The sequence below is a fragment of the Vollenhovia emeryi genome, unplaced genomic scaffold (genome assembly GCF_000949405.1).
Source record: "Vollenhovia emeryi isolate VEMERY1.0 unplaced genomic scaffold, V.emery_V1.0 DF939147.1, whole genome shotgun sequence".
Classification (NCBI taxonomy): domain Eukaryota; kingdom Metazoa; phylum Arthropoda; class Insecta; order Hymenoptera; family Formicidae; genus Vollenhovia; species Vollenhovia emeryi.
Window position 1 is genome coordinate 1138302 of NW_011967219.1, and position 15200 is coordinate 1153501.

General features: G+C 44.3%; 3 protein-coding genes across 4 annotated transcripts; 1 reads left to right on the plus strand and 2 right to left on the minus strand.

The window, feature by feature from the left end:
* Positions 1–59: 59 nt before the first annotated feature.
* On the minus strand, positions 60–3622 carry LOC105566050 (recQ-mediated genome instability protein 1-like). 2 transcript variants are annotated; one of them, XM_012019756.1, is made up of 10 exons: positions 3273–3622; positions 2692–2835; positions 2390–2596; positions 2162–2319; positions 1777–2070; positions 1398–1616; positions 1160–1292; positions 707–958; positions 432–527; positions 60–368 (listed from the first exon to the last, which is right to left on the minus strand). In XM_012019756.1, exons 1-10 carry the CDS (start codon positions 3390–3392, stop codon positions 225–227), a joined length of 1767 nt encoding a protein of 588 aa, XP_011875146.1. In that variant the 5' UTR covers positions 3393–3622; the 3' UTR covers positions 60–224. The 2 variants fall into 2 exon arrangements, with proteins under 2 accessions (XP_011875146.1, XP_011875147.1); XM_012019757.1 differs by lacking the exon at positions 3273–3622 and having other exon boundaries at positions 2390–2616; positions 2692–2775.
* Positions 3623–4927: 1305 nt separating this feature from the next.
* On the minus strand, positions 4928–7594 carry LOC105566051 (charged multivesicular body protein 1b). Its single transcript, XM_012019758.1, has 3 exons — positions 7251–7594; positions 5954–6419; positions 4928–5625 (listed from the first exon to the last, which is right to left on the minus strand). The coding sequence occupies exons 1-3, from the start codon at positions 7270–7272 to the stop codon at positions 5511–5513; spliced, it is 603 nt and encodes a 200-aa protein (XP_011875148.1). The 5' UTR covers positions 7273–7594; the 3' UTR covers positions 4928–5510.
* A 988-nt stretch (positions 7595–8582) lies between these two features.
* Positions 8583–14498, plus strand: LOC105566052 (UPF0047 protein C4A8.02c). The gene is made up of 3 exons (XM_012019759.1): positions 8583–9431; positions 9812–9948; positions 10340–14498. The coding sequence occupies exons 1-3, from the start codon at positions 9272–9274 to the stop codon at positions 10553–10555; spliced, it is 513 nt and encodes a 170-aa protein (XP_011875149.1). The 5' UTR covers positions 8583–9271; the 3' UTR covers positions 10556–14498.
* Positions 14499–15200: the final 702 nt, after the last annotated feature.

The window sequence follows — 15200 nt, forward strand, 5'->3', positions numbered from 1 at the left end:
TATTCAAGATATGGAGACAAAGATCCGGGCCATTATTCACAAAATAAAACATACAGGGCTAACATCGTACGTTCACTTTATACCAATTGTCGAATTGGTTTATTCATAAAAAACGGTATAAATTATATATAAAGAAATATTCTGTAATTTAATACCTGAAACGTATATCTAACTAAAATTTTCTGCGATTATTATAGCACCTGCAATCCATATATTTTACACTTTCATGTAGGCCTCTTCGCAAGAGCCTTCTTTTGTTGCTCAGTCAACTGTGTGATATTAACGACTTTAGGCATTTGATCTTGAATCAATTCTAGTTTCAACAACGCATCCAGATTTTGTATCTCGTGTTGCGCCTTGCGTAGGCTCTGAAAAATGTGGATTTGAGATACCGCCATTAAGGATTATTATATCGTGAATATCCAGCTTACCAATCGTAGTTCGTTGTTTATTCGAGGATCTGATTTGGCAAGTTTTTTTTTCTGCAAAAATTCCTGCACGGTGTATCCAAGAAATTTTTCCAGAATCTGAAAGGAATTCAACAACTCGTGTTTGTCAAGGATATCGACGATAAGGAACCTTGCTGTTTTTGTAGACAGAATTATCAGAAGAGAGAAAGAGGAGAAGATTCTCACGATTTCTCTTTTCTGACATTATAATAAATGGCTGCGGTAAGAGCTTTAGGAAATCGTTCTATCTCACGTGCCTCAGAATCGAAACAGACTTCTACGTCGGAAGTGTGATCTGTGATCAGTGCCTCTACCGACCAGCATGTACCCTGCTTCGTTAGCGTCGAATGGCTCTTCACTTGACCTCTCACTGTTCTATACATTTTTCCCGTGATGGGTTCGCGTAACACATCACGCAGGACATCGCATTTAGGAGCCGGCGAGGGTTCGGAAAAGTTGAGAGTAGTTTTGGTCTTTGACATTTGCTGTACTGCTTTTGAGGTGCTCGCCTTTGGCAAAAATATGAAGTTAGAATATGAAATAATATGAGATATGAAATAAGAGTGAAGGAAAATATGAAATATAGAGAAAATATAGAGAAAAATATGAAATAAAAGTGGAAGGAAAATATTAATCATTCATAATTATAAAAAAGAAAGAAAATATATAAGAATCATAGTAAAGAATACTATATTATAAATGTTATGTACCATTGATTTCTCGTTCTGTGCAGCTCTCGTGGACGTACATTTCTCCACTTCCATCAAAGTATTACGATTCGTCGTAAGCGTTGCTGGCGGACACGTTTCCATTTTATTCCTTAAAGGATCTCTACCTTGTTGTCTGAGAAATGATATACAACAAAAAATAAATAACAGATACGATACATATGTATATCGTATATATACATCGAAAAAATATTAAAAAAAAGATGCATAGATCGGAAACCTCTGCGGTTCCTTTGTTTTCATTATAACGTCGCAATCATCAAAATCAAAATCGTCATCAGGAAAGTCCGAAACATTTTGGTTCCTAGGAGCGCTCGTGGGAGGCGGTGGTTTGCTGTGGAAATTGCGCGTGGAAGTTGACGCTTCTTCTTCGATTAATATTATGTCATCGTCCACGTCAGTCTCTATACGCGAGGGCCTCGCTGGAGGGTCACTGGGCCTAGAACAATAATTCGATATAGAAATTGGAGCACAATACGCAGCAAAGTTTTCGTTATGAAGATTATGAATTTTAAAGCAAATTCTTCTATAGTTAAAAGTGATGTCAATTATTATTTGAATTAAATTTATATTAAGAATTTTTTTACCTTGATACTCACCAATCATCGAAAGGTTCATAATTTATATCTCTCAGCGTTTCTTCCATAATCTCATTCGTTTCTCTCCCAGCTGTCTGTCTGCGATTGCGCGTACTTCCGGAGCGTTCTTGAACAGCTTCGGTCGCCTGTCCTCGTTCGATCGCTGCCACTGTTTCCAAGTCAACAGCTTCTTCGAAGTCATCGTCGAAAAAATTGTCGTTGTCGTTGGAAGTCGTTGTGGCACTCGGGATATTCTGATTCGTGATCTTGGATGGTCCGTTATCATTGTACGGATCGGGATTTTCCGGTTGTCCTCTGGACGATCAAATAAAACAGAGATCAAGCAACTGGAGTTAAGGCGTCAATAATAATTTAGAGGCTCGAAAACAACTGGACCGAGACTTACAGTGCTCTCGCCAGGACGTTCTCCGGCGCGTTGGGTTTCAACAGAGAATCCACTTCCCCACCAACCTCCTTGTACTTGCCGTCTTCTAGGAGAATAACACCACGTCTGCAGACAATCGGACCAATTATCATCACCTTGTAGCCAGGAAGCAGTGGGCCCTGCAAATAAAAGAGCTCGTGAAGCTATCCTTCTTTAATTTGGACCGCGCAACAATGGATTGGGCCGTACGGTCATTCGTTTCAGTGGCGTATACTCGATGGCGGTGACATCCTGCACGCCGTCGGTGAGGCACAGCTGCATCATTCTTCTACACTTGGGCTGCCACTCCGCCAAGTTCTCTCCCTCGTCCGTCACCTTCAAGTTCTCACCGTCGACCTTGCGAATCTCGCAGAGCTGCTTGTACTTGGAGCTCGCTATGTCATACATCTTGTCTACCTATGCTCATATCGGACGATCTGCGTATACGACATTCGGGTCTCTGAGGTGAGAGGTATGTATTGACCATGGCGCGACGACAACGCAGAGCTCACCTGGAGGATATAAGTGCCGGTCAGTATGGTGCGTGTCTGCTGCGCCAGATTCCTCGGCAGACATCCGTTCGTGTTGTTGATCTCCCGCAGGTCGCTCAGCTGCCACTGGCCCTCCACAAACTCGAAGATACTCCTGTCCGTCACCTGCAGGGACAATCACAGAAGTTAGTCGTCTCGAGTGTAATTATATAAATTACAGGGGGAAAAGAGAACGTTCGAAATACTTTAATATAAATTTAAGTTCAACGTTTAATAAAATTATCTTTCCTCTCTCTGCAATCTTGTTGTCCCATTTTTTGTAATTTGAATCTTTGCACGCAAATATATTTCAAATTGTCGTTCAACTACGTACACAGTGAGAAATGAACTTAAAAAATATCTTTATAATTTAATAATATTCATAACGCGGATATGGACGACAATTCGTTTGGCGAGTTGCGACGAGATTATTTCTCGTTCTCGACGTCTCCTTGTCCGGAGGCGTAAAATAATCACACGACGCGGTGCGCTGCTGCCCCGTTAGTTTTAAGTAACGTAAAACGGGGCACGTAAAACGCCCAGGACGACAATTCGCGACGCACCTCGCGAGGAACCCTGTCTCTGATAAAAAACTCGACGCAGTCTCTCAGCCACGCGTCGTTCATCGTGTAAAACTTGGCGTTCAGTTGGCCCTTTATCCGTCTCAGAAGATTTTCATTCATTTTCGCGCCGTTGCCTGTTACTCGCCTTCCCGATTACGAATTCAGACATCAAACGCACGAACAACACCAGACTAGACACCGGAGTGTTGAAAAAACGAAATGTTATGCGGGATTCTCACTGGACCCGATATCCAACGTCCGATATCTATGTGATTGGTTTTTTCTTTTGGTTTCTTGTTGGATCTAAAAGTATATAAACCAATCATATTGGGTATATCGGACGCATAGACATAGACCGGTATTCATAGTCAGATCTTATATATTCAAGACCGTCTTAAGATCATCTCTAGATACTCCGCAACCAATCAAATGTTCCATACAGCATCTTTAGATAAATTCAAGACGGTCTTGAATATAAGATCCGACTATGAATACCGGCCATAGTATATACTGCGCATTGTGGCTGCAGACGTTTGCACACCTGAGAAAGAGACAACATGCCTACGTAGTAGCTCTCTCTCTGTCTATCTACTTCACTAGACAAAGATAAAGATACACATGAACACCAGCTATCTCTTTCTAAAGTTGGCGCATGTTTTCACGCGAGTAAAGTAGGGAACGCGCAGTCTATATATACTATATCTATGGTCGTACGTCGAATGTCGATTCAGCATAAAGCGGGGAGCACGCATATTCTACTCATGGGGAGCTTTCCAGCAAGCGACATAAGTCGACACAAGTGTCGTTCTGTCTTTATTATTCATTGAATGCGAAGAAAGACAGAACGACATTTGTGTCGACTTGTGTCGCTTGCTGGAAAGCTCCCATACTTGACCGTGATTGGTCAATATCTTAAGGCTTAAGCCTATCACACAATGCCAGGCAACAGGCAATAGGGAATAGAATTTTTAACGCGTTGGATTCGTCGGAAATTTTCTTCCAACATTCAATGTATGTACATACATGAAAAATTAATCACATATTTATATTCTCGATGACTGGTGAAAGATGCTAAAAAGTTATATATACTAATGCAAATATATTAAATAGTAAATAACATGTACTTTTCAATATTTACTAAAAAAACGCAGATTATTAAAGTATTATTTTTAAATACATATCGTCGTTGGAATATATTAATCTCTAATTGCAACGTCCTCGTAGAATAAGTAACTTTTTAGAAATGTTGTATATTATTCGCCTCGTATAGTTTCGTAGTATTATTATAACGTTATTTATTTTTACAAATATATACCATATACACATATATTTGTACATGTAACGACCTTCTATAGCTGTGTTACAAACTTCTACAAAAATTATATCTTAATAAAAGGGAACGAGGCGAATCATTACGCTACGTTGCGTCCTTTTGATTACGGATATTGATACGAATATTTATTTACAAAAATACGTAAAAGTATATCACGTTTTTTTTCACTTCCAATACTGGAGAGAGTATCGAAGTGTAAACGAACCAAGATACTAAATTCGTTCCCGACTGTGCACTTTTCTTCGTTCCAACTGAACTTAATATCGCGATGCGAATATTATTCGTGAAATTTTATCCTAGCTTTAGAATGATTTTCGTCAACTAATGAACGGTAAATATATTTATTTTCTATTTATATAATGTACAACACGAATTCTTATAGCGAAAGCATTCCGCGAGATTGCATTTCACGATTACGTTGATAAAAAATTCAGTGAGTTTCTTGCTGAACCTTGGCTTAAATTCTTTTTACTCTTACACTTCGGAAGCAAGTAACGTTATGTGATTAGAAAGCATCTTGTAAAATCGGTGTATAATCTTGAAATGCAAAATAAATAGTAGGAGACCAATCGTCTATGGACTCGATGCTTCGTAGACAAGTAAGCCAAAGTAGCCTATAACATTCTTACATACCTACTAAAGCCTAAAGCATGTAATGACCTTCTAGCAAATTTCTACAAAAATTATATCTTAATAAAAGAGAGAGACCCACTATCGGGATGCTTTACAACTAAGAACGTTGTATCTCCCTCATTTGCTCGGGCCGTCAACTTATTTCGATCGGTTTAGGGTCGAGATTTGGAAAATACATGTATCACCATTATAATGCTTACCATAGTAACGTTAGGAATATATTACATAATTTATAAAACACCTGACACAATTTACATTAATGCGGCTCGTCATTACTCTCTAAGTCGTGCCAATCTCTGCGTTAGTTCGTCCTGCTCCTGGCTCACCGCCGTCGAAGTGCCAATACTGCCGAGTTGTCCCGACGGAAGTTCCATGTTCAACTCCAATCTGCGCAAAGGTAAAGTCGGCTGATATTAGAAGACCGTTCGGTAATAAGCAAAAGTGTTCGTTTTTCCATTGTAGCTCCAAGTAAAGGCCTGAGCAGAACGGCTGTCTTGTATTCTTAAGGCACGAGACAGTTATTGCGCGTTACTTTAAGACAAAGATGTGAAACATAGAACTTTGCCTTAAGAGTACAAGACGGCCATTCTGCTCGGGCCCTAACGAACGTCCTTGTTAATTTAAATGGCATTTGAAACAGCTCTTTGCATCGTGCGCACACGATGATACTTCATTTTTAGCTGCGGGGAAATACTTTGAGAGAGCCAATCCTTACCCAGCTTCGTCCGCAACTTGCTGCATCAGAGAATCCACGTCGTTCTGAGGTACGTTGGTGGTTGTGGTCTGCGACATGGCGTTCTCCATGTACGAGCTCTGCACGTCCAGATCCTCGAACTGGCTCTCGAATTTGTCCATGAGCCCGGAGATCTTCTCCAGGTTCATCGACTTCATGGCGGCGTCCATCGCCTTGACGACACCGGCCATGGACTGGGTGACCTTGCGAGTCGTCAACGCGGTCTGCACCCTGCTGGCCACCGCGTCCACCCTGGCGCTCATTCTGAGGTAATTCAGGGCCTGGTTCTTCTGCCGAATCGCATTCTCCGCGTGGATACGGGCGCCCTCCATGTTGCCCTTCTGTATCGCCTTCTTGATCTTCGACTTCTCTATCTTCTCCTCCTTCTCGCATTTCTTCGAATTTCTCTCCAGCTCTTTCACCGCGAACTTCAAGTTGAACAGATTCTCTGCGCGTTGCTGTTAAGGAAAACTTGCCTCACGTGCGCTACCAAGGATCTGCAGTCCTTCAGGCAGTGTTCACTGCTAGATCTTGTACCAGGATTGCCTCAAGATTATCTTTAGATACTCCGTGGACCAATGAAATGTTCCATATGCATCTTGAGGCACTCTTTGGTCGATAAAAGCGCCTCTAAAAGTGGCTAACAAGTCTTCTGATTGGTGGCTACAAGCTGATGCCAGAAATTAAATGCGGCCCACGTCCGTATGCTTTCGGCGTCAATCGGCGTCGCACTAAACGTCTCCTCAATCTCGTGTTCGACGAGGGTCTCATTTCTGGCGCCACTGCAGGCCACTTTTAGAGGGGCTTTTATCGATAAAAGAGAGGATTCTGGCAGTCAATTCTGTATCTTACACTACAGTGAAAATGCTAAGCGTAGCCTTCTCTTTCTAGCCATCCCCTTAAGAAAAAGAGCCACAGCCGCTCACTCTCAGCATTTTCACTGTTGCAAGATACAGAACTGACCCCCAGAATATGAGCCATTGTCTTGAGCGCGGCCTCGAGACCCAGTCGGCTCGGTTAGACAAAGCCTCAAGATTGCTCAAGACAATATGGATATGAAATCGAACTACAAATATTATCAATAATCTCTTTACACGAGCGCATCGTCAACAAACATAACAATATATTCGAAAACAATTGGACGCTTTAGAGTCAAAACCCTGCATCTTCGGAGCACGTTTTCACACGTGTAGCGTCTCGAATGTATTTAAAAAAAAAACAGAACCGTGTTCTTACAAGGAGATGTCGGTGCGTGGACAATTGAAGATTCAAAGGATACTTTCCATCTGAGAGACGGACATGGCTGACTGTTCGACCCCCGTTGTGACGAGAGATGCGAGTTCTAACCTCAAAAGCGGGATCAATCTATCCCAGATCTAGCGCCGTTTTTTCCAGCCGACGACGAGCGACGCGAGAACCGGGACGAATCCGTCGCAAACGAACCGCGCGATGTCTACAACGACACGCTTATTCTTCGCGTGAATTTTGCGAGAAAGTGCAAAAGAAAATGCTATCTTCCGATTGACATGACGGACCCGATCGTCGAGAACACAATTACTCATCGGCGCTCATCGCCACAGATGCTGGCTGCACAATTCTTTAGTGCGCGTGACGCAAACTGTAGACTTGCAGTACTGGCAACGAAAACAGCGAAACACAGCCACGGGCGAAAACTCCCTATATTTTCAAAAGTCGGATTAGTTTGTCGATTTCAAGGTTCTGCAACAGGTGGCAGCACCAGGTCTCTTTTTTAATGGTCCATTTGGAGCTTGAAGCATCGTTTATTTTTTTGATCGCGGTCAAACTGCTCCGCTACAAATGCTTCGACGTATTCTTCATTTCCTTTCTTTCGGCAAAGATAAAAGGAGAAGACAAACAATTCGAAAGCATTAGTAGCGGCAGCTTGACCGCAGCTTTTATCAGAGAGAAGGCTTCTCTCTGCTTTTATTACGCCAGGCGCTAAGAGTAGAATGATATCCCAAGAACGTTGCGAGCGCTAAATGTGGAAGTCAATTATCTTACTCATTAAATAAGCACTTTAATAAATTAATTTACTTCTCGCCCTTTTCTAGTGCCTGGAATCAGAGGGAGGTAAAAATTCAGTTCAATCGGGTCAAAGTTGATCCGCGTCGATGGAAGCGAACATTAAATACCGATTGACTTGTCAAACAATTCCCGCGTTATCTCACTGCATGTCGTAAAGTTATCAGTCATTAACGTCGACTCGCGGTAAAAGACGGAAGATCAAATCGGGGACGACCGTAAGTTGGAAAATAAATTCGCTCTTGCCGATCGAGTCAATTGCAGATCGATCAAAGAGCTCGCGTCGGGTCGGTTCAACCGAACGAACGAAGGAATGCAGATACGGTGATATTAAAGATACAAGAAAGGGGCGGGGGGGGGTGGGGGTGGGGAGAAAGGGGAAACACGGGGGAGCCGCCGCCGCCGCGCCAAGGTACGACCGCGCGGTTGGTCCGACGACGAGTCCCCCGTGCGCAGGTCGCGCGCAGGTGCGGCGCGTCGCCGCTGCGGTCGCGTTGCCGCACACACCCGCCGCCATTTGCAAATCGCTCGCCAAGGGCCAGCGCACGGCAGGCACGGCACACGCGGCTGCCGTCCCACGCCGTACGCCGTCCGCCCCTCTCGAGCCTAAAAAGCCCCGCCGTCTCGCACACGGTCACGCGATGCTGCGCTCCGAGCCCGCCGTCCGCTAAACCGTCTGCCGTACGCTGCGTGTAGGTGAGTGGTGTCGCGGCGACGGGAGGGGGGAGCGCGTGCGTGCGTGCGTGCGTGAGTGCGCGCGCGCGCGCGCACACACATACACGTGTGTGCGTGGAGTCGCGCTCGCGTGCGTGCTCGCGTGCACTCGTCCGTGCCTCAGCGCGTGGCTCGCGCGCTGCGTGCGTGTTCGTGTGTCGCGCGCGCTGCGCCGAGCGGCCGAATCGTTACCCCTCCCTTTTATCCCATTTTCTTCAACTCCCCCCCTCGCCATTCTGTCTCTCTCTCGCTCTCTCCGTCCGTCTCCCCGCCGTCTGTCTCTCGCTCGCTCTCTGTTTCTCTTTCTCGTCCCCTAACCTAACCTAACCTGCTTTTGCGGCTCGAGCGCTCGGCAGATTGGATCGCGGCGCACGCGACCGAATCGTCCGCGACCATCGCCAAATGGGATTCCGCATCGGCCGTTCGGAGTAAGCTCACCGGCACTGCCTCGCCGACGGTCAGCGTGCCCAGGAGAAGCCGTCTCGGACCTTCCCCCTCCCCCCCTCCGCCCGCCCTCGTGCCGCCGTTCGCCAGCGCGCAGCCATGGCCTCCTCGAACCGTGGCATCCAGATCGGCTCCGGCTGGTTCCAGACCAAGATCAACCTCAGGCCGCAGCACCGGGGCGTCCACCTCGTCACCGAGGAGATCCTCAGGCAGGTACCTGAGCTCTGCCAGTTTTCCATTGGTCTCTGCCATATCCAGAGTGAGTACCACTAACCTATTGCCAACAGCCTCGAGTAGTCGGCCAGGGGCTCGATCGCGAATCCGTTTCTCTATCGCGAGCTCGTGAGAGGCGAGAGATTTCGCTAACCGAGTTCGACGAGTTTGTCAATGAAAATTTGCACCTTCCACGAGTCCACGTTTGAGGAAAGGATTCGCTGATCGAGTCGCTGATCAAGTACCCCGTGCTTCGCCCTCGGCGCGTAGACTTTAGCGTATACGGTGTCGAGTATTTGTTTTGCGGTGCCAATGCGCGCCGCTCCGGCACGTGCACATTGTACGCGTGTATACCGTAAGAACGCGGCGACTCGGTGATGCACCACCTTGCGAGGCAATAAACGTCAAATCCGTTCCTTTCCATAGTTCTCCATACCTCAGCTAGTTTAGCGTTAAACGAGAGCTGGGATCCAGACGTGAGGGACGACATGGAGATGATGCTTAACAAAATAGTTCCTGAAGGCTTGGAGTACAGGCATAGCTGCGAAGGACCCGACGACATGGTAAGTGCGACGCTTCTCAAGATAGTTTTCCTTCTTGGAGGAAATAATGTACTTACCACGTCGCTCTCTTTACACCGTGGTGAATTCATCTCGCAAAGAACGCCACAAACTTAGTAAATACTCGTGTGCGTTGCAGCGAATGTCATTATCTTCTTCGTTAGATATTTCTCAATAATGGCACGTACGTTTTGGCAGATCGTACCAATCGATTCGACTGTACAAAAACTATCCTATGGGGAGAGGAGACGTTTTGCTTAATAAAAACGCGCGTGTCGCAAGCGCGTTTAAGAGTCAGTCCTGCAAAGAATTTCTTTCATCGGCGCGACTCGCGAATGAGCGAGGCGACTCGAAGGACCCTGGCGAGGCATTGAACATTTCCAATGTTTCACAGCCGGCACACGTAAAGGCCTGTTTCCTGGGCTCGTCGCTGAGCATCCCGATCACCGACGGCAAGCTGGCGCTGGGCACGTGGCAGGGCATTTGGTTGGGCGAGCACCGCGACCACGCCGGCAGCCGCAAGCTGGTGGTAACGCTGACCGGCGTCCTGAGGGACTCGGCGCGCAGCCCCCTCAGCCCGGTCAGCCCTATCGCGTCTACCAGCAGCTAGGACCACTCGCACCCCCGAAGGCGTGGCAAGCGTCAGCCGCGCGCGTCCACCTCGAGCGACTCGAGCTAGCAGCCGCTTTAAGCCCTAGTCAACTTCTAAGAGTACAATCTGTTGAGGAGGAGTGAGCCGGATACCTCGCGGACTTACCCATCGCTCGGGGATAACCACCGTCAGTAGCGATCAACCGCGTCCTCGACGTTTCGCTCGTCTCGACCGTCGAGTGGACAGACCGGGGATCGTGCATCGTTCAAGACTTCTGTGCGCGCGTGTATGTGTGCTTCAGAGTTTCATTTGTGTCTCCGACGTTGTTTCGCATGGGACATTCCTTTTCATTCGTGCGACAATTAAGCCGTTAGGGTTGTTGCAGGAGTTTTCTAGACGGATACCCACGGGACGATAGGCTTTCGCGTCTGGATGTTACCCTTGCAACTCGGGAACCCAAATTTTAAGGTCTTTTTTTCCTTCTTAAACGGTCGCGTTAATTCGGGGGAGGGGGAAAAAAAAAGAAAAGTTTTGCATCTGACATTCGAAGATAACAGAAAGCTGAGATCTTTGAAAGCTCTTTCTGTTCTGAGGATTTTGGGATCCGACAACTCGGAGGCTAGAATCTTGGCAACAACTCAGAATGCTTCTCTCGTTTCTTCATTTCTAGTATCTTTTTCTTTTCTTTTTTTTTTAGCTCGTGTTGATCACGTTGGACATCTACGACATACAATAATAATAATAATAATAGTAATAATAATAATAAAAGAAGACAAATGGATATATATATAAAGAGATAAAGAGAGAAATGAAGAAAAAACTGCCACGGCAGATGCGCGCATTGCACGCGTCTTATGTAAACAAAACGAATTAACGCGAGTATCCAGCACTCTTCCGCCTCGCACTCTTGAAGACGAAAGAAAGCGAAAGGCGGGAAAGACACGCTCTAAGAACGGCAATTGGAGGGGGAAAGGGGGGAAGGAGAGACGGGAAAAGGAAAGAACGAAACATTCCGGTAACGCGTCCAATACTCCGAATTTACGTAGCTTTATTTAGGAGACCCTTTTGTATAAACAAAGTTAACGAATATGAGCAGCCGTGCAGGGACTCGCAGTATCCTTTTTTACACTCTGCTATCTTTGAGCTGTCCAAAAAATAGAGAGAGAGAGAGAGAAAAGGGGGGGGGGTGAGAGGGAAAGAGGATAACAAAAGTGAGAGAGTGTAAGGTACGCGTCGCGGACTTTCTGACTCGCCGCTTAAAAAAAAAAGAAAGACGATTAGGAGCTAAATCAGTCGCTCGTAAACGATGATGTTTCCATCGCATTGGGGGTGTGTATATGTACATAAGGGGAAGGGGCGATGATTCTCTACCTGTGCGCGTTTCCGCTAGAGTTATAAGGTATGTTATATCATGGGCACATAGCGCGATTACATCCTACGTGAATTATAGCGCGTGTACGGAGTGCTGTAAAAGATTTCAGTGTAAAAACACCGCAGGGGGAAAGTTTGCGAAGAACCACGTGACGAAAGTATAAGCGATTTTGCTTCCAAGTAACAACGTTTTCTTTTCGAATTGGAAAAGACACCGCGGATTGGGGGGGGGGGGGATAAATCTCCAGGTTCGAACTCTGGCTAATGTTTTTTCGCAATAAATTCTTTACGGTGATTTTAATTGCGTGTTAGCATATAAAAAAGTTAAATCGTTTATCGATTGAAAGAAGCAATGTGAATTTACTGTTCCAACAAATGGAACGACCGTCTTAAGACCGACAAATAATCGGTGCGTGTTAACTGAATTTGGAAAAAAAGTACGCAAAATTCAGAATTATTATTAGACCACGAAGAACCAGCTCTGACCGAAAACGCATTACAATACATTCGTATTTTTTTTCCTTTCAATACAGCAGCTTGATCAATTATAAGTTCTAATTAAAAAGTCACCTACATCGACGAGTCACGCGATAGTGTTAGCGACCGCCGAAAATTACATATTAATATTGCCGTGCGTCTGATTGACGAACAGACAGCTCTTTAATCGCAGCTCACGATCTGACTGAATTTTGAATTTCTACATAAAAAAATTACTATTCGAAGAGATCGCGTGTTTCCCCCCGTTACTTGGTCCCTCGCACTCTTTTCCGCCGGAGTGTCTTCGTGCTCGAGTCTTATGGCACTCTGTATAATTAAAGCAACGTTACTATATACTCGAAGAATCGATTGCATCAACGTCGATCACCATTTCTTTCATTGTTCGTACTGCAGCAACTGTATTGCCCCGTCGCGAAAAGCTCGACGCTTCATTATTTCCCCAACATCGAAACTTTTGCGAATTGCAAAAAGAAAAAAAAACTTTGATTGTCCTGCGTTACGAGATGCGATTTAGTTTCACCAACGTTAAAAGGCATTCTTCGACGAAGAATCGGCGCGATTAACTTCTCTCGATTATCAAAAAGACCGCTTGTCCCGGGAGGTATCGCAAGTACGTAAGGCATCGTTTTTTAAAGGATCCAGCACTGCGGTGAATTGTAATAAACGTTGGATCGTCGCAAAGATAGCGCGATTTCGGAAGAGTCTTCTTCGAACTTTTGGCCTTTGACCTTCTTGGAAATGTAAAAAGTCCTGGTCCACGCATCTGGCCCTCGGAGCCTCGGGGCTCCAGGCGAGTGCGTGCGATATTTTTTTTTAGCGTTCCCTTTTTCGCGCCGAAGGTCATCGAAAGGGAAAGAGCCGAAGGGGTCTTCGCGACGAACCGACAGAGCTACTTACACTTACACGATGTTATTAACCGATGCTTAACTAATGAGCTTGCTGCAGCGTATCGAACGGGCTGGCAGACAGGCGGAACAAGACGTCGTCGTTGTTTAGTCGTTAATCCTCAACGTACATAGGCGTGCAAGAAGAAAAAAACCGCGTCGTCGTCCATTAACGTGATTTAAATGGACCTATGCTTTAATGTAAAGTACGTCTCTATCTATACAGTTCACATAGCTTAAAGAAAAAAAAAAACATTATCGGAGCTCAAAGTATAATGTAATGTAATGTGATGTAATGGTACACTGTCGAGGTTATCGTACGTGTCGCCCCTTCGAATATACGCAAAACGAGGGCATGGGGGAGACGAGGAGAAGACTCGTACATTGCACAAAGGGAGAAAGGGAGAGAAATAAAAGCGTTATCTTCGGTCCTCTCTGCGGTTCCTAGCGTGACCTCACGAATGCGACCTTAGGTTCAACAGCCAGCCGGTTCGTGGTTTAAGGCAAGGCGATTAGCGATTTTATCTGTACACATTGCATATTGTAAATAATAACGGTTTGCTGAACTCAAAATGAGGATGCGTTCTCGAGATTTTAGGAGGTACGTTATATATTCAGCGCGATCTGTAGGGAGCCACGGACTTCCGGTTCGGACCTATCTTTATTTGATCTCTTGAATAGCGTACTTTTTTTTTAATTCTTACCGTCTGCTTGTTTTTTATTTTAGAAAATTATGTCCCGAAATACTCGCGGCGATCTCTCGAGTTTTTTTAAATTTGTGACACTGCCGACTTTATTTCTCAGAATTTCAGATCTCCTAGCTAGTAGCTCAGTCGGAGCACATATTTTTAATTTTCTTTGCGCGCAAAACTCTTGGGGAATCTCTGGAAATTTTGTTTCCCGGAGTCTTTCGTTCTTCAGGCTTTTTAAACCAAAAAGAATCGGAGATCGGGCTCCTTCTGACGCGTTGTGAAAGCTATAAGAATCACGATCACTTGTTGTATTTGCCAAAAAAGAAAAAAAAAGAAAATGGATTTACCAGTGAAAGAGATAAAAATTCATTTCCAAGCGTAGGCTTCCGCTTGCGCGCAGTGAACGCGGATCTAATTATTGCAACGCATGCAGGCTCCGTCAGTCCCTCTTTGCACTCTTGCGTAAGTAAAAATATTTTCTACCGTTTAGAAATAAAGAACTGTTACAACACAAAAGTCTATAGCACATTGATATACATACGACATTACCAATTATTAAGTACTGCCGTTTTACGTATGAAATGTTAAGGTAAAGCCATCCTAAAGTAAATACGTCACAAGATATTTCATATTTTATAGCAGAATTAGGATAAAATATGATGAAATATCTGCTAAAATATTCACTTTTCGATGATCTTACGTTAATATTTTTATATGCGGAATAACACCTTTTCTCCTCAATGTCCTGCAATATTTTTTATCCTTTTCTGATACACACGAGTGTCAGAAGTGTTCGCGCGGGAATCAATTCGACCCACATTTTAATTTATTGATAATTAGTTGTAAATTGAGATATGCTTTAACCAAAATAGTAATTTTTAAGTCTTAGAAATGTTCATGCGTCCGTTTGAAATCCAGGCCAGCAATTATTCGGTTATTATTAAATAATAAAATATATTAATATGATTATATATATTTAATTAGATTAGAACGGCAAAATTAATGATAATTTTATATAACTCATCCGGTAAAAAATTTTTCATATAAAAACAAATATATATATGTGTAATTATATTAATTATATATAAAATATGTTAACCTGTATGTTCTTTTTCTCTTCTACAATCTCTGCTCAAATATTCAGGAAAAATAATTGAGAAGAAGAATTAAAAAATAATTAAAAGGATAATTTTTGCATCGTTTTTTTGTAAAACGAAG